Source organism: Haemaphysalis longicornis, unplaced genomic scaffold, assembly GCF_048455015.1.
Source record: "Haemaphysalis longicornis isolate Haplotype H1 unplaced genomic scaffold, Haemaphysalis longicornis Haplotype H1 scaffold_12, whole genome shotgun sequence".
Classification (NCBI taxonomy): Eukaryota; Metazoa; Arthropoda; class Arachnida; order Ixodida; family Ixodidae; genus Haemaphysalis; species Haemaphysalis longicornis.
The window spans coordinates 22305164-22323660 of record NW_027526225.1 but is presented as its reverse complement, the minus strand read 5'-3'; the positions used below and the strand labels follow the sequence as shown (position 1 = coordinate 22323660).

At 46.3% G+C, this 18497-nt stretch overlaps 3 protein-coding genes across 12 annotated transcripts in view; 1 reads left to right on the top strand and 2 right to left on the bottom strand.

Moving 5' to 3' along the window:
- LOC144162480 (uncharacterized) overlaps positions 1-5589 on the bottom strand; it is a 36335-nt gene extending 30746 nt beyond the window's left edge. For 2 of the 5 annotated variants that reach the window (XM_077693026.1, XM_077693030.1), the window contains exons 1-2: positions 5501-5589; positions 1361-1585 (exon numbers count right to left, since the gene is read on the bottom strand). In XM_077693026.1, coding sequence (XP_077549152.1) covers positions 1361-1546 — 186 coding nt within the window. In that variant the 5' untranslated portion in view covers positions 1547-1585; positions 5501-5589. Of the gene's footprint in view, positions 1-1360; positions 1586-4093; positions 4233-4518; positions 4690-5284; positions 5433-5500 lie in introns of those variants that run through there. The other 3 variants (XM_077693029.1, XM_077693028.1, XM_077693027.1) reach the window with 3 other exon arrangements.
- Positions 5590-5807: 218 nt separating this feature from the next.
- Alkb (alpha-ketoglutarate-dependent dioxygenase AlkB) lies at positions 5808-9523 on the top strand. Of its 2 annotated transcripts, none has more exons than XM_077693023.1 (2): positions 5808-5963; positions 6021-9523. In XM_077693023.1, the coding sequence occupies exons 1-2, from the start codon at positions 5826-5828 to the stop codon at positions 6780-6782; spliced, it is 900 nt and encodes a 299-aa protein (XP_077549149.1). In that variant the 5' UTR covers positions 5808-5825; the 3' UTR covers positions 6783-9523. The 2 variants fall into 2 exon arrangements, with proteins under 2 accessions (XP_077549149.1, XP_077549150.1); XM_077693024.1 differs by having other exon boundaries at positions 5808-6265; positions 6341-9523.
- Positions 9524-12224: 2701 nt separating this feature from the next.
- The window catches only part of LOC144162476 (serine/threonine-protein kinase Nek8-like), a 28900-nt gene continuing 22627 nt past the window's right edge, over positions 12225-18497 (bottom strand). For all 5 annotated transcript variants that reach the window (XM_077693017.1, XM_077693018.1, XM_077693020.1 and 2 more), the window contains exons 13-16: positions 17381-17531; positions 15808-15938; positions 13659-13790; positions 12225-12636 (exon numbers count right to left, since the gene is read on the bottom strand). In XM_077693017.1, the coding sequence (XP_077549143.1) occupies positions 12464-12636; positions 13659-13790; positions 15808-15938; positions 17381-17531 (587 nt within the window). In that variant the 3' untranslated portion in view covers positions 12225-12463. The remainder of the gene's footprint in view (positions 12637-13658; positions 13791-15807; positions 15939-17380; positions 17532-18497) is intronic.

The window sequence follows — 18497 nt, the reverse complement described above, 5'->3', positions numbered from 1 at the left end:
CGGCGTACTGTGAAAGATGAAAAGTAGAATGCAGGTATGTAAAAAGGCGCCACAACAAGCTTGGTACTCTCGCTGTAGATCGCATCATTCCACCACCCTTAACGAATTACTCATCTAATGAATTACAGTGGTGAAAAATTCAAGCATGTGTAGGTTCTAGCACTTGGTAGAAGTCATAACAAGTGCCGAAGTAAAGAGAAGTGAGCAAAGCAGGGCATATATGTACGAATGCCAATACGACAAGTCTTATTTTTCCCTGCACTTCCCATGAAGGAGTACTGACATGAAAATTTTATGATCCATTATTATTGCTTTTATCGATGCTTAATAGTCTGGTGAACCCGACAAAGCACTTTAAATACTTCAGCGCGTGATAATTAATTACATTGAACGGCCTGAAAATCGTTTGTTTCAATTTCCGCGCTTTCAGTCCGAAAGGCGCATATGACAGAATTGAGGCATGACCTCACCGCTTTGCGTGGACGTCAAAACACTGCGGAGGCCGGTGGGGGCATTGTATCGACCGCGCCGCCGCCGGAGCTGAACGGCTGAGCTGCCTGAAGGTGCTAGGCCTACCACTGCGGCGGAAACTCGATGACCGCTTTCAATAAAGGTCCTGATGGCGACTTCTATTGCGATTCCAGGCTATACTATCGCTTCCTTTCCAGTGTGTGGAGCCTTTTTTGCCAACAGTGCCTTTCTGGGCAGCGGTTATGCTTGTAGCTCTGGCTACGTGCACCCATTTGTGAATGCGCCAGCACCCAGGCGCCGCTCGCGGGGCCGCTCACGCCAAGTGACGTCACACGAGTTTTTGATGAGTGGTGTCCGTGTCACTTCTTTTCGCTACCACGAGATGATGTCATGCTGATGTCCATTTGCTGAGTGCCGCTCTCCATGCTGTTTCGTCGGCGCAACAAATGAGGCCCAATTAAAGTATGTTCTTCGCGTCGCAGGCCGCTCAGCAAAGGAAGTGAACTGTGCAATAATATTAACGCTGCAAATTGGTGTCAGTACTCCTTTAAGTGTTCGTAGCTGGGCGGCATCATGGCTCACGTCTTAGCTTCAGGTGTTCGGCATGGGGTACATTGGAGACAGGGAGCACCACCACTCACCTCAACTGCCGACGTGGTTTTTAGGGATAGGAATATCACCGATAGGGATCAAAATTTGATCTCGGGGTTTAATACATTGAAGCTGCAAAACGGGCTATGAAGCGCACAGTAGTGGAGGGCTCTGGATTAGTTTTGACCATCTAAATCTCAAGCACACGGGCGTTTTCGCTTCCCGCCTCCATGCTGATAGGTAACATCACCAGTAGGGAATGGGGAACACTGGGGATGGGCAGCAGCCAGCTCCTCACCCTGGCGGCCGAGACGAGCCGCTGGTCCCCATGGCCGGCCCTAATGGGCGCCGGCACAACGGGCGCCACCACGGGGGGCGTGGGCTCGGGGCAGCGCGAGGAGCCGCTGCAGCAGGGCGCGGCCCCCCCGCCCCCCTCGGCCACTGCCGCCGCCGACACAGTGGTTGCCCCGCCTATGGCCGCCATGGCCGGCCATGCCCCGCCAGCTCGGGGCCACCACTGCTCCTGCAACAATGGGGGGGAGGGGGCGTGCAGTCAGCCACTGCGCCACAATACTCTAGCAGCCAAGCTGAGACAAGCCGAGACGAATAGCCCCGCTGCTCTTTTGTGAGGCGCACGCAGTAGGCAGCGTGCACAGTCACAGTGCCACACTCTTGCAGCTACGAACAAGCCAAGACAAGACGTGATGAAGCTTGGTGAAGAACGTCTACAAACAGAACAGAAGGTAGACGAGTACGGAAACGGGAGGAGAGGATGCCAGCTGCATGATAGGAGTGACACTGTTGTGCGTCACCATCTGTCGCTCTCCCCAGCTCCAAAGAGAAGGGACAGTTCCCATTTGTAAAGGTGCAAAAAATACACGGACGAAGGTTGAGTGGTAAACAACGACCTTCATAAGTGTTTTTTTTTTAAGTGAACATAAACCGACTATCCCAACGTGGGTCCTTCAACCAAACTGGACATCCTTGTAGGGAAATGGCAATGTTCACATACACAAGTGATACCAGAGAATGTGCTTGCATAGGGGCGTTGGTGTGCAACCCCATTCTCAAATTGCGAGGCCTTGCATAGCAGTTCATTAAGGATTATATGAATTTACAGCTTTGAGTACTTCTGTGTACAGCCCTCGAAAACTCAGATACAAAGATATTGGAATTTTAGTTGTTAATGGTACATGCTCTTGAATATACGGAGAAGGAAACAAAAATAACAAGAGGCCACAAGGTTTTGCCAGAATTGCAACTAACATAAACTAGGAAAATGGCACAGTGAGGGAATTCTTCGTCAGGTTAGTGCATTGTTTTATTTAAGCTTCTTTTCTTATTTTCATAAATTTCTGTGATGGCAGACGACAAAGAGCATTAATTTCTGCTCCTTGCAGAGGAACACCAGCAGCAGGAACGGTGAGTTTGTCATGGCACTTTTCAAAGCAGAAGCTTTGAGCCAGGCAACAGCTTACGAATGCTTTTTTCGCAGCGTAAACGTGGCAACTGGCACTGCAACCTACAGGCACCCTCCAACGACACCTGAAAGGATTTGCAGTGTGATAACACTTGATTGTTGTCTAAAAACTGGAAGTCGGAAGCACTCATTGCAATTTCTGGGTGGGTTGGGCATGAAGGAAATCAACACAAAGTTAAAAAAAGAAAAAGAAATCATGCACCTCTGCGTCTAAGGACAACGACGGTTGAACGCAAAGCTTTCTTGTGACAGATTCTTTGGTTGTCGTCTGAGTTTGGACCGAGTTTCGAGACCGTGTGAAATGGAGCAATCAGATAGACACCGGCTTCATAACGCAAGGGACCCAGGTTCGATTCCGGCCACTGAAGCGTTTTTCTCTTTCATGTCACCCACGATCATTCATCATCATCGTCAGAGAAAGTTGGCTTTCCTGCAGCGTATTTTCGCGTTACAGACGCTGTCAGTCAGAACACTAAAGCTTCACTTTAAAATCGAACGTGCTAACGCTGAGGTAAGCATAGCTAGATACCACAGGACTGCACGAGAACACTTCTACGAGCAACATACGATTGTTTAACGAATTAGATCTTCACGGGAGAGCTTCCAATCAGTCGGCAACAAATGAAACAAACAAACAAAAAAAAAGACTCCTTACACACAAAATTTGCAACTCTACAAATATGAAATGACGACACAGCTTATTTAAATGAAAAACTGCAGCTGGTGTGATTTATGGCTGTACCTGAATTGCACCAACTTTTTTCATCCAGCTTTGGCAGCAATTCTACCAAGTCTCGTAATAAATAACCAACCCCTAAACTAGCCATTCCTTCATAAGTTCTGTTAGCAAACACAACACGATAACTGTAAACAGTACCTATGTGAGAAACAACTACGCAATAAAAGTAAGAAACAAGGCGATGTTTTGGCAACGCAGCCAGACGCTGAATGTACAGCAACTGCAACACTGCGGCCTCCCAATAAGTAAATATGGACAGCCGCAGCTACTGTAACAGCTAGCTTAAGTAACTCTGAATTCACAATAATTAACGACACAACCACCAGGACACTCAGAAACAGAGGCGAACCCTCTACGGCCTAAAAAATTGTGGTTTTCTTGTGGCTACAAAATGCAAGAACTGGGCAAATAAGCTTCTCACGCCACAGAGCGCAACACTAGCACACTTAGCAAAAACAGGTCTAATTAAGACGCAGACTGACGTTATGTAAGGATACTGACATGCTCAACAGAACACTGAGCTCCAACCAAGAAACAAAGTGAAAAGTCATGCCACGATGTCGCTACATGTTATGCGATTATTGTGGTCCATGCTAAGTTTTCCGAATCAGATGGTACTTTCACACCGCCGCAATGCAAGAATGTAGCAGCATCTTTTCCAGAAACCAATAAAGAGACCCTCGTACGTATATATGCATTTGCAGCACTTTTACCGGCACAACCTAGCTTGGAAGCATCGTTAACAGAGCAGCAAGGATTCAGTTTCATGCGACAGTTTAACAAAGTTTTTGGAATGAACACAGATCTCTGACCTCGCGTTGATCTCCATTAGGAAGCTCTTGCAGTTACGTTGTGGACGAAAACATCCGCCTAGCCGACTGATGTGCGTCTCCCACGACTGAAATGCTGCTCGGTTTTTGAGTCATTTTCGCTGCCGTCTACTCGAAGCCCTTGAGAGCACCGCCGTGAAGGGTGCGGTTGATAGGCGAGAATTATGCTGATAAGGGTGTCGGTCGTCGCTCCGGGAAAAACGAAACACACAAAAAGAGGAAGGGAATTTCGGAGTCGCGGAAGGAAATGAGTTGACTCACGCATTAAATTACGCATCTCCGCGACGTGCTACGGGGGAGCCGAACGCGCGCTTGGCTACCGACGAAGGCAGTTTCTTTTAGGACATTCATACCCCGGACTAGAGGGTATCCGCAGCCAACGCACGGACGCAGCCAACTTCACTTACGCCCGGGTCAATCAGGTGATGCCGGCGACCCGATTCCACGATGACTGATTCTGGCAACTCCAGTGCACTCTCAAAATCGCGTTTGAATGGCGATCTTCGTCGGCGCGCGCAGTGAAATGACCCCCCGCCTCGGCGCACGCCGCTCAATTAAGAGCCGTTCTGAGAACGGCGCGTAGTTGTGACCGCCAGAAAAGCCGATTTCGCCGAACCGTGGTCGCCGGGTATTGCTCCGATCGCCGCTCCGGGCTTGCGGCGCGCCGACCCCTGCCTCAAAAAACGAGCTGTGATCGACAGCTGGCCCTGGCGAAGGAATATTTCTCGCCCGTGTCCAATTATAGTCATTTCGTATCCATTTTCAACGCGCGTTTCGACAGAAACGAGGCCATACGGGAAGAAAAAGAGCAAAGTGGAAGAGAGAACGTGTTTCTTTGGTAAGAATAAGAGAAACGCGTTTTCTCCCTCTTCGCCCCGATTTTTTTTTCTCCACCATGCTTTTTTTTTTTTTTTTTCCTTTTCCCTGCCAGCGTTTTGACGCAGCGCGAGGTCTAGTTCGTGCTCTGAGGAATTCCTGGCCCGCTTGGCGAAGAACAGAAAAACGGAGCGGACACTTTTCGCGTACCGACGAAATCGAGCTCGCGGCGCTGAGAGGTGTCGACGAAGCGGCGCTTAGCGCTGCTAGGAAGCACGTCCCGCTGCTTGCGGTGAGAAACCAGAATTTCCCCTCATCGCCAGAGAGCAGCGCGGCTCAATCGATGAGGAGTTTTACCGTAGCTTTCGCGACAGCCGGAGCGGAGGAGAGAGGAAAATGTGAGATCCCGAGTTGCCGTGGTGTTGCGATCAGCGCGATTTCGCTGCCCTGGGGGTCGCCGACGAGATGCCGGTGCAGCGAGGCTCGCTCTCCGGAGGGCGATCCGGACCAACTCGGGTCAACGGCGGCGAAAACGGTTTGACGCGGGACGCCGGGGATGTCGAAAGATCTTACCTAACAGGATGCTGCACGCAGGCCATCCATGCTGGAGGATGTGCGGTGGTGGAGAAAGGGGAAAGTAAACATGAAGGCGAAGAGGAGGCGAACGCGGCGACTCTGGTGGACGGCACAGAAAACTCGACAATACTAATATGCGGTTTTCCGTCATATAAAAGTTGATCCTTTTTATTACGCTCAGTATAAAATGTTTTAAACTATGAAATAACTTTTAATTGTTTAATACAAACAATTGCTATTTTGTTTTTATTATGTTGCAGAGTAGCTAGTCGTGTCAATCCAAGCCAGGCTTTGTGTCCTAATGAGTAATGGCCCATTGCGCATGCAGCAAAGCTCCTACGATCGAAAAAAAGTTTGCCCGTACTTTGCATTAAACATGAACTCAAGCGGCAACAACGACTTATTTAGGGAAGAATTCAAGTACTTCAAAAGACGAGCCATCCGCCCGGATCTGTCGAAGGTAATCGATTTCGAAAGGCCCGACGACTTCCCCGTCAAAGTGCACTCTTGGTTGCAGACGACACCCGACTGCCGAGACGTCGGACTTGTCACCGACGCAGAGCTGATATGTTACTCAGTGCCGGCCAATCCAGGTCTCTTAGTGCTTCCAAACCCCTTCACTCCGCTGGGACAGCGAATCTGGGTCAGCCGCACGCTTCGATCCTACCCGAACCCTCCGAACGTCACCAACCTGAAGGCGCTTCGGCCGCCGGCCGCCTTTCCCGCCTCGCCCGCAGACGATCCGTTTTACAAGGACCTCAGGTGGGTCACGTTGGGGCTACACCACGACTGGGACTCCAAGGTATACGACCTGAAAAACGTCTCCACTTTCCCCAGCTGCCTTAGGAAGTTGGTCAAGAAGCTCGCCACCTTGATCGGATACCCGGGGTTGGAACCCGAGGCCGCGATCGTTAACTACTACGCCATGAACTCGACCCTGAGCGGCCACGTGGACCATTCAGAGCTCGATCTGGAATCGCCCCTTTTCTCCGTTAGTTTCGGCCAGACTGCCGTGTTCCTCATCGGGGGGCGGACGAAAGACGTGAGACCGACGGCGATGTTTCTCAGAAGCGGAGATGTGGTCGTTATGACCGGGGAGTCTAGACTGGCGTACCACGCTGTTCCGCTCGTATTGTCGCGCGAAGACGACGCGCCGTGGTGTGTTGCGGCCGAGGAGTGTGGTGTCGACGGTGCGGTGGGTGATTGGGACGCCGAAGCGCGCTACCTCTCGAACCACAGGATTAACCTCAACGTGAGGCAGGTGTTCGCTAAGAGCTGATGACTGAGCATGCCGCACAGGTTTTGTGCGAGCTTGGCTGGGCTTTGAAAAGTGAACTTTCAGAAATTAGATTGAGAGCGATGTAGCCTCATTTCGTTCTCGCAGCTTTTTTGTTTCTTTTTAGAACTGTTAGAAGAAGGCAATGGCATAAGTGATAGCAAGGCCATGAAATCACGAAGATTGGCTCCTCCCCCACTCCTTCATGAATGGAGACCGAAAATGTGGGACATGGGTCCTTTTCACCTCTCCCATTAGTGAAAAGCGGATGACACGCCACTGCCTAACGTTTCTAGATCCAGTAATGTTGCCACTGCCTCTCATACTTGGACGCCCATGTGAAACTTCGATCAATGCCTTACGAAAGGCCCGCCCACTTTAATATGAATATTTTTCAAACATGAATCAAATACAAATAGCAAAATGCGATTGCAAATGTAATGTCGTTGAAGACAAGTATTTTCAATATGACATGCATGAAGGCTATAGTGTATGACTCATCGAATCTGGTATCGGCAAAAAAACAACTGTAACAACACCTTTATAGTGTGGGACACAGTTTACACGTGGTACTCAGTAAAAAAAAAAAAACGACAGCTACCCCTCTGCCACAATGAAAACGATGGGGGAACACAAAGCTTTCCAAAATGAAGTCCAGCACCAAACGAGCTAACTCAGAAGCGAGTTGATTTGTTCTGGCTAATTTGGCATGTCCATGCCCCCCCTCCAAATCTGAATTGCTTCAACCGTGCCGGAATGACGCAATCAGATAGATGTCAGCTTCATAACGCAAGGGGACCCAGCTTCCATTCCGACCATGGGAAGCATTTTAATTTTTTTTTCACTTCATCGATGATCATCGTCAGGGACAGTTTGCTTTCCTGCAATGCATTTTTGGTGCCCTTCAGACGACATCGGTGAGAGGGTGAAGGCTTAGCTTTAAACGCTGAGAATGGGGGGCGAGGGGAAACATTGCAACGAATAAACTTGGAAGATTTTACGCAGAAGTTGAGTCCCTCGGCATGTTCTGAAAGGGGAGGGGCTCTCCAATGAGCTGCGCCTTTAGCCACCCTACCAACTGGTACGGTGAGGTACAGTCTTTGCAAAAAATTTCTAGGCTACGCCAAGAGTTCTTGCCTCTGACTGAAATGTTTAAACGCCAGAAAGTTGGCAAGAGCACCTTTCTGTTTCGCTGTCATCAAATAATTCGATTGCACTAGTGGTTAAGCTTGTTCATTAAATTCTTTGTGGCTCAAAAACTTCTGTCACGGCCTAATGATTTGTGCATCAACGAAAGCACTACCAACAAGGGATGACGTCACCTTGCTCGCATCAAAGAGTGCACGATGCTTTGTGCAAACAGCTTTCAGACAGATCCTGAGGCGTTGAATGCTACCAAGAACTAATGGGGCTGTCAGAGTATTGCAATTTACGCTACTAGAGCTGGACACACCTCTGGTCTGTGCACTGTGCCCTAATTGTTTAATGCCTCTTTGATTGCTGGGTTCTTGTGCTGTGCTAGAAGCCGAAATTTGTGGGTGCTTGCCAGATTTTATAGTGTGGCAGTTTCGTTTGTATTTACATCATTTCCATCTATGCAAGAGAAACTGTCCTCCGCAGTCGCAAGTCCAAGCTTGTGCTCATTTTCAGCATGTTTTAGACTTTTTGGCTTTTTGCACAACTCTGTCGTCGTGCGGGAAAACCAACTTAAGGACATAAATCGCGCCTAGGTTAGAAGGGTGCGTTTTGTGCCAAAGCCAACTCAATGCTGTTTGAAATTTTCATATACTTTTCAAAAACTCCGAAAATTACTTCCCATGGCAAATTGCGCTTTGAATGAGCAAAATTACGCTCTGAATCGAATCTAGTAACTAAAGGGATGCAATAACTGCTTCAATATTCACGCACTAAAAATTAGCCAGTAATAAAGATCACTCATCACGAGATCTCTCTTTATTTTTTTTCAAATATCTGAAGGTTGATGAGGTAATTTTTCAGTCCTGTCAAAAAAAGGGGGAGGGGTGAATTATTCTTTTTGTTTTTCTTCGAGTAGCGGATTGTCACAAGGTTTGGACTGCCATATTCGTGCCATTAAAGTCAACTTCCTTTACTATATGCTAGATTTAAAAAATTGGATGTTGACTTATAATGTTGGCTGTAAAACCTGAATGAGATAGGAATTTTTTTATTTCCTCTGTTAGCTTGTGCAGTAACGGTGCATTCAAGTCGACCAATACAATGTAACTGCGCAACCAAATCTATTCTTGGCAGAATCCCCCACCTTTAAAAGTGGCAAAAGCAGTGGTGGTTTTTATACGCTGACTTTCAAAAGCAATTAGAAAAAATGGTTTATAAATATCACCAAATTTTCCAAAATTTTAGTGTTATGGCAACTGTTGCAAGCCTGAATGGATCTTCAGTTAGCAAGGGTGTTCCTTAACGCACCCTTTGAGGCAAAGGATTATAGGGCAGAGATGTACACTTTAATTGGTCTGCCCATGTTCTAATTACTTTGGATTGCAACTGTACAAGCTTCAGGCAAACAAAGAGCACTGTATTTAGTCTGATTTGCACAGTTCATGCACTTAGGTAGAGACGACATTTACAGCGCACTCGTCTAACTACAGTCGAATCCCGCAATAACGAAACTGCTGGGAAAAGCCAAAAAATTCGCTTTTGCAAGAATTCTGTTCCTGCAAGAAAAAACATAAACAACAGAAAAATCGTTTGCAAACCGAATATTTATTTCTGAAAGCCGGTTATATTACATTTTGCGAGCCTTACCTAGCAGCAACTTCACAGTGCAGCTCTCACACTACCAGAAGTGGTTCATTTCCAGTCGTGATGTGCGCCTAAGAACGACCAAATCGTGTCAAACGCATCCGAAACATCCTGTAGGTTTGCCTTCTCTGCACGCTTTTCCCTTTGGTTTTCGGCATTGAACGTGCAAGCGAAGTCCAACTTCTTCTGTTGACAAATTTTGTCAGAGAGTGGCACCTCATTGTTCTAATTCTCTTCACAACACCAAGTGACACAGCTTTGTCGAAGTCCAGAAAGGCCGTAGCCGTCACTATTTTGTTTTCACACGTGCACCATTAATGAGCCACGAAGACAAAATGCAAGTCTAGTTCATTCGAAAGACTGCCCTGGTAGAGTAACACTGACACCGCTTTTTACACAAACTTTGCTCAAATAAGCTATAGGTGGTGTTCACTGAAAAGTTTAGCTGTCGATTTCTTCGCTTGGCAACACTGGGAGCTGCCACGGACATGGCGCGGCTTGTGCCACTGCGCCCGCACGCCGCAAAAAAAGAAAAAAACTGGCGTGCGTCGTCTGCTTCGTTTCAACCCGATTCTCAACAGTGGTGTCAACAGATAGATTATTAGTCGCACTCACGTTGGAGTCGAGGCATTACTTTGCGTTTGGAGGAGTGGAGTTTGGAACGTCCGACACAAATTATGTGCTTAGCACGGACAAGTACCACCATCTCGCGGAGCTCGACGTAACCAGCGATGGCGCACTTGCATGGTTGCCTGCATGCGTGCCTCACCAGTGACTACAACCTATAGGATTAGGAAAAAAAAGAATGGCCGTGCGATCCACTAGCTCATTTCCCACACTAGAACCTATGAGGTATTATGGGCAGCTGTGTGATTGGCTGAGGCCAGCAAAAGCAAACACAAGTTAGGCAGAGAAGCTGCACTCTACTTTCTTTTCTTTATTATGCCTTCCTTTCTTCTCTCTTCCAATCTTTAAACCCCCTATCATATGCCGCGTGGCAAAAACACGGAGGTAAAAAAAGAAGTTGGGCAGGGCTTATAAGCTTGCAGAACGAGCTATTTGTGCTTAAATTTAAGGCATATTCCTTTTACAGCAGTAAGAATGGTGGGGTGAAACAATGGAATATACGAACGCACACGTAAACATAGCAGCACTAGCGCGTACTGTGCGCACTATGCTTGTTATAGCTGCACAGCGGTTCAGCGCTTTGGGGTTGTCTCACACGCCACTGGCCAATTGGCATAAGCGATTTTGTTTTACGTGGCCCTGTTTGTCGAGCATACCCAATGTTTCACAAAACGATTACTTCCAACTGTAACAAAAACAAGCCAGGTGCAAATTCAATCAAAAACAGATCAAGTGCAGACAGCAGTCCTGAGCGGTATTGTGGTGCCATCTAGAGCACAGACGGTAAACAAAAGACATTTGGGCATCTGCTGCAGCCCTGGTCGACATACTTAATATTCGTTTCATATACCTGCCCTGGATACATAATCGCAGATGTCACGAAACACACGATTTAGTGGGAGAATTGAAATTTTGGCTTAAACTGTGTAATTTTTCGGTGAATAAAGCATCGTTTACTGATGGACAAGCCCTGGGGGCACTGACACATCTAATCTTTTGAATAAAACAAACATATATTTTTTTTTACGGCCCCTTTGAAGAGTGGCGGCATTGCTTTTCACAATGGTAAAGAGTGAGCTGCAGGCGGTTCCAAAATCGTCAGCGCTATCCTTCCTTCCTCCACTTGGGCCCCTGACTTGGGCAGTGATGACTGCCTTATCTTGTAGCGATAAAAACTTCTGTTTTTGGGCTGGCAGAGGGATCTTATAAAAATGCACGCATTCATGTGGTAGGGCGGTAGCCGGCTAGCGTAGCCCAAGCCAAAGCCATGCCGTGAGTCACTATGTGTCGCCCCCTGGTGGTGTCCCTGAGAGGCTGCCTCCACGGTCACCTGCTGCACGGTCTTTTTGTAAACTAATATGGGCGGCGCCCATGCAAGCGCGTCGTGGCTGAAGTTTACGCAGTTTGAGTGTGCAAAAAACGCATTTGAGCACTTTTTAGACACTGTTAGCCTCAAATGGATAGATAACATTCTGACCGTATTTACAGCGAATTTCATTAATGCAGACCGTTGCCCAAAAACATTTCATTGCCAAGAGATACAAAATACGTGGGCTTCTGTGGATGCTCGCCGATAATCCGAAAATATTTCGTTGCTGCGAGAATTTCGCAGTCATGGGATTTCATTATCGCGGGGTTTGGCTGTAGTCACAAACTGCAAGTGACTTTATTTTCTAGCTCACGTGTGATTATGTGATCATTTGTTTTACTGGTAGTTTAGGATTCACACTTAACTGCAAGGCAAATCTTTTTTTATTGCTGAGAGATTTTATTTTTTCTTCCTGTCATTTCAAACTATGCAGTTATGAAGAAAACCCACATGTACCTATATTATGTTTAATTTCTTGATAATGAAAAGTTTTTCAGTGATATCGGAAAGTTTTGAGGAGTCCAGCATTTTTAACATTTCTGAAAAATTTGTTTAGCTCTCTCGGTAACCCATTTGACTTCTCCAAAGACTGTACTCTGTTTAATACAAGTGGTGGTTGTCATGCCAGTAAAGTCATTAAGAAAGTTATATTACTCTTCCATTGCCAGTTTGTTTTTAAAATTTTATTCTGGGCGACTATGCAACAAAGAATAGTGAATAATCTTTTAGACAATCGAAACACCAGTCTTCGGGTGTCACTGTACAACAAACCTGTGAGTTTAAATCAACGCAAAATCAGTTTTATAATTACAACACAAATTGAAACAACACATGACTCTGTGTGATCATCGCCTCGCAAAAATACTGGGCAGAGGTCAACTAACGACGTTGAATTGGGGAGACGAAATCAGGTATTCCTCTTCGGTACAGCTTCAGGTCTCTTTGTGACAACAGCGACAATTCCACGAGTAGAACAGGCAAGTGAAGTGACCTTGACGCCTTGTGGTAACTGGGGAGCTGGGATGATTTCGACCGGTGAATTGTCCGGATTCAGTTGCTTCCACTGTACCAGCTTGATTTCTGCGAAGTGATTAAAAAAAGAAACAAATAAATAAAGCTTGCAACGGTTCTCTGTGCCTAAGAAGCAATTTTTTATAGAACACCAGGAAGATGATATAGATGTCTGCCAATAACACCAGCACATAACCGTACTTATCGGAACTTTGCACCTTTAGCATGTGTAAAAGAGCGCGTGTGCGTAACTGCAGAAATGGTCAAACACTCTACACTGAATATATTTGCATGGAACTGTTTTTTTTTTTTTTTCACGTCATCATGGAACAACATACTACTACAAAATCGCCTGCCCAAACATTCGCAAATCTAATCAGATTAGAGGAGTGGGATATTCGTCAGTGTGCAGCAAGGGACAAGTTAGGATGGTTCGGAAGAACGCAGTTTTGATTATTTATTCTTTCTGCTTACCTCAGAAAAACTCGTAAACAGTCAGTAAGAAAATTTTGTTTCTCTAAACAGCATTTCTATCCTTGCTCCTATTATGTATGTGCTTGTATACACATAGATATACCAAATCAGAATAGGAAATGAGGGGCTCGTTGAAAATAAGACAGAAATAAGGGTTGGCAGTCAAGAAAACCTTGGAAAGCAAAGGGGAGGATGTGGTAGGTCGTTGAAACAGATAGATAATTTCAAAAGACAGAAAGAAAGTGGAGAAAAAAAAAATACCTGCCGGGTGGGATCCTAATTTACGACCTCGAGAATACGCGTCTGGTGCGACGACCACTACGCTACCGGCGGGGCTATTTTCCCGTCCACTTTCTGGGGTATTTATGTTCAGGTATTTTTGTTTCCTGCGCTTGGGGGTGGTATACCATATTTACTCGATTCTAAACACCTCCTTTTCTCCACGCTAGGGGTGCTTAAATTCTCATGCAAACTTTTTTCTTTTTTTTTCGAAAGTAGGGGAGGGTGCCTAGAATCGCAAAAATACGGCATTTATGCGTGAGCCAGGGCTTCAACCTGGAGAACACTCATCAGTGCCTTGTGTAGACAGCAGCTAATGTGCATGCATAATGACTCACCCTTAATGACGGCCACAAACATGCTGCCGACACAGCCGATGTGCGTGGCTCGCTCTTCCAGAGATACCATCCTGGAAATTGCACTTTTGCTCGTAGAGGATGTCATCCCGAGTAAGAAGACCATGCCCACGTCTGCGTAGAGGTGAAATTGAAAAGAAAATTACTGCTGTCTGCGTGGGGTCGACACCGCTTTACAGCGATCAGACCAGTCATTGAGAGGGGACTAGAAGTAGGGGAACACAATCAATTCGATGTGGAGAGTGAAATGAAAAATTTATGGGACGGAGGATGAACTGGGACATCCCACGATAGGAGTGACTGGGTTAACATGGGAGAGGCCTATGTTCTGCATTATAAAAGATGCTACAGCGCAAAATAAAACACGGACACAGAAAGACGACGGGACGAGCGCTGACTTCCATCTAAATTTAATACAATGAACCTTGCACCTTTTATACACATTCTCCATGTTAACATAACTACAAAAAAATTCTATCTCTAGTATTACACAACCATATCAGCACACGTTCAATACACTTTGCACAATCTATACAAACAACACATCACGTCATGCCCAAAGTGCAGCACACGTTCGAAAGGGAGTCTATCTCTTTTTTTGACAATGCAATAGACGCCCGGCTTACACATTTACTACCATGCCTTAAAATTTTGCGCTCTTCAATAATTTCTCGAGTAGTTTGATTTGAGCATCGTACACAGTACGTCCCATGCGTGGATCGGGTGGTTTATCGCATTCCCCTGAGGAAATGTGGGTCCGTGTATGTCGGTCAAACTGGCAGATGCCTTAATGACCGATTGAGGGAGCACGACAACAATGTCAAAAAAAGAAACAATGGGTTTTTGACCATGCATTGCAAATCTTGCGGATGCAAACCTCACTTTGAAATGTGCGAGGTGATAGGAAGAAGCGGTAATCAAACTACTCGAAAAATTATTGAAGCGCACGAAATTTTAAGGCAGGTAGTAAATGTGTAAGCCGGGCGTCTATTGTATTGTCAAAAAAAGAGATAGACTCCCTTTCGAACGCGTGCTGCACTTTGGGCATGACGTGACGTGTTGTTTGTATAGATTGTGCCAAGTGCATTGAACGTGTGCTGATATGGTTGTGCAATACCAGAGATTAGAATTTTTTTGTAGTTATGTTAACATGAACAATGTGTATAAAAAAAGGTGCAAGGTTCATCGTATTAAATTTTGTTGGAAGTCAGCGCTTGTCCAGTCGTCTTTCTGTGTCTGTGTTTTATTTCGTGATGTAGCATCTTTTACAATGAACTACCAACTCGCCCAACAGTACACTTTGTTAAGCTATGTCCTGCAGCGGGTATCAAATATGATGATGATGATGATCAGTGAATGTTGATCTGTGAATTCTGCAAGGTTCTCTCTCACGTAGGTCACCTTGAAGCTTAAAAATAAACACTAAAATTTGTTTCTGCAGGTGGCTGAGTCCCTTTTTCACTGTGCGAAATAAGAAACTCGTTGAACAGAGCTGTCAGTAGCATTGCAAAGACAGTATGTGGGCTCCGAGATGGTCTAGTAAAGGAAACTTTCTTTGCTTTGGAAACAGCAAGCACCAGAACTCAACTAAGAAACCCCTCGGGGAGGAAAAAAAACAAAAAAAAAAAACAGCATTTTTTTTTAAAGTTGAGAGAAGCACGAAAGCGTTCTCACATCAAAACTGGGTCGAAAGTGCGTCAAAACCTTCGCTAAAAGTGCGTCCAATTAATAGTCGAACCTTGCGAGACCCAAATTGCTAACGAAGAACGAAGCCACGCGATGATTTTTCGCACGCTACGTAAATGCATCTGTGAATGATCTAAGTGTATAACGATACAATTTTCTATGAGCTGAAAGTATACTATTGTGCTCCTTCACGATCGATACGTGTATTGTCTTATCCAGAAGCGTTCCTTTTTCGAGATTTTCGAGCAACTGTTTCAGCTTTTCGGTCGACCAACTGGCTAATGGGGAAACGCACTAGTTTTTTGACAGGACGCCACCAATCCCACTAAGAAAGCTATTGCTTTAAAGAAGGTGTGCTTGTTAAGTACGAAAGTAGGGTAAAATTGTGCGTGGTGCTTAAAAATTCTATTTTCCTGGGAGAGCTCCGTGAATTAGGTGCCCTGACCTGTCAAGATGATGGTACTGCCCTCGTTTCCCGAAACTTGGATCACGTGATTCCCCATGTAAAGCTGCTGAGGAACCTGGGTGAACCTCTCGACGTCTGCGCCACCGTTCTTGATTCCAAGCTTGCCGTTCCTGGGAAAAGACGAATTGTGCACAGGTATACAGCGCATAGTCCAGAAAGAGGAAAGCCATAACGTCAAAAAAGGACACAGGGCAGAGAGTTTGCATATGAACCCTGGCTTCACACACCTTTCTGGGAGTCATGGAGGACATGTGCAGAAGACCACTCAGTTGTAGACAGAACTACAAACGGGAAGTGTTGAGGCTGTTTTTGGCCACTCACTATCATTGGTTTCTTTCCTTACCTAACTTAATGTATGCCACCCCTTAAGACTAGGCGTTAGTTGCCCTGGGATTATGATATTAGGGGGCAAGAAATTCAGAGAGATTTATTTGATTGATTGTAGGGTTTAACGCACTGACGCAATGCAGGCGATGAGGCGCGGCGTAGTAGAGGGCTCCGGATTAATTTTGACCACCTGCAGGGGATCTTTAACGTGCGCCGAAATCCATACACATGGGCGTTTTTGCTTTTCGCCTCCATCAGAGAAGCGGCCGCCGCAGCCGGGAATCAAACCCGCGACCTCGCACTCAGCAGCGCAACACCTTAGCCACTGAGCCACCGCGGCAGGTAGAAATTCACAGAGAAATGTTATTCACATAATGTCAATGTAAATGCGTCTGTTATCATTTAATTCCTTGAATGAGTCAAATTAGCGGGGAAGAACAAAGCAAACAGGTGGCTTTGCCACAAAGCACACCCTACACTGCATGCCTTCTTACGTAAGCTTTTTTTACACAACAATTGAGGTCGTGCCAAAAAGCAAAGCAAGCATAGCCTATCCACCTGCCCCACCTGCCAAACAAACTGCCAAGCAAGGCACGCACAAGCCTTTCAACAAATGCCATGCATTGACCTGCCCCCTTATCCCAATCGTGCCCCCATAAATTTAGAATATCGTATTTTCGCGCATATAACCCGCACCAAAAATGCGAGACTTTCAGGGGTGAAGTAGAGGTGCGGATTATATGCGAGGTATTTCCGTTGGTGCAGCTTCATCGCAATGCGTGTTGGGCCATGATGCCCCTACAGCAGTAACAGCAACTAAGCCACTGTTATCCCACTGACAGTGCTCATTTTGCACACACAGCTCAAAATATACCAACCTAAAAAAATGTACGCAGCAAGTCCTCTAGTTACGTAGCCAACTACGTAAGTTCTTTTGCAAAAACAAATGTGTAATGTTGTTTGAGTAGTAGCTTTGGTTCCTCTTTTTATGTATAAAATGTGTGGGCAATATACGGGGATATATGTTTTTTTCATTCGTCGACGGAAAGGGGGAGGAGGGATGCAGGTTATATGCAGGGGCGTGTTATACGTGCGAAAATACGGTAACCATAAGGCATACCCAATGCACCCAAGGTTAAACACCGCTGTTTTAAAGCATTATAACTGCCACTTCTATGCACCAGCTGTGTTCTTGATGTGAGAATAAAAAAGGGGGGGCGGGTACCTGTTGCTTCCACAAGCCCACAGCTCGCCAGCGTCCGTCACCAGGTAGCTGCTGTCTGACGTACAGAAGCAACACGTCGGGCGAATGCCTTCGGGGAGCTCCAGTTTCACGGGGAGGTTGGTTGCGAGGGAGAAGTCGATACCCAGCATCCCTGCCAAAGAGCGTTGGTAGGCCAGCCAAGTTAAGATTTGGAGCAACTTCCGGCACACACACAAAAAAAAATTTAGCGCAGTGCTGGAGTGGACGCTGAGCGCATGCGTCAGGATTCAGCATTTGCCGCCACAGAAGCCGAGTGCATGCGACAAGCCCGCCGAGACAACGACGAACATTTCATACCATCAGCATGTGTAGTAATTTACAGTAGCTGCGCTGGACGACCACCTCCGCAGGGCGGGATGGTGTCCATTTTTTACACAGACTAGTGGAAATGGGGTTTTCAATGAGTCAAAATTTGTACTGCAGTTGGCTTTTCAGCAGCGGAGTGAACAATTCCTCCGCTGCGCAGAAATTTGCTGGAATCAAGTCGGCACAATGCTGATAACTGATGGTGATGATGATGATGGCGATGTGGTTGTGCCCTTTGTAGCAGGTCGCCGCTGCGTGAGATTTGCACTTCAAGAATGTTGCCAGACAAATAACATAGCCAATCTGTTCTAAGGAGCATTCTGGGGGCATTAGTGCTCTTTGGCACAGTTGCCGTACAAAAGAAGCTTGTGCTGGGCGTGCCGAAGGGCAGGCTAGTTGGATTGTAGCAAAATATCAGATCGCCACTGAGTTACAAGGCATGAGGCACGGAAGGGCGGCGTAAGCCTCAGGTGTGCGGGGTTGAGTCAACTAGGGAGCCCAGATCTGCAATGCTTGCTTTTAGGGTTTGAGGTTTAGCAAGCGCGTCTAGTAGATTTATTTCAAAGGGGGAGTGTGCGAAACAAGAATGTATTCATTCGAAAATGAGTAAATGAACAAGAGGCAGCGAGAACTGTAGGTCCTTTCACGGTCATTCCAAACAAAACAAGTGCGAGTTTAGTTTCTGCACTGACCCAGAAGTTGGGCTAAGGCTCTTTGACTGTGTGCACATAAAAGCTCCCTATTTTAGCTGGTCCTCGGTCTGAGGCTCACA

Excerpts from the sequence above, each read along its gene's own strand:
- Alkb (XM_077693023.1), top strand. The coding sequence starts at position 5,826 with ATGCAGCAAAGCTCCTACGATCGAAAAAAAGTTTGCCCGTACTTTGCA. Across the intron at positions 5,964-6,020 it reads TCCGCCCGGATCTGTCGAAG|ACGACACCCGACTGCCGAGA; the intron begins GTAATCGATTTC and ends TCTTGGTTGCAG.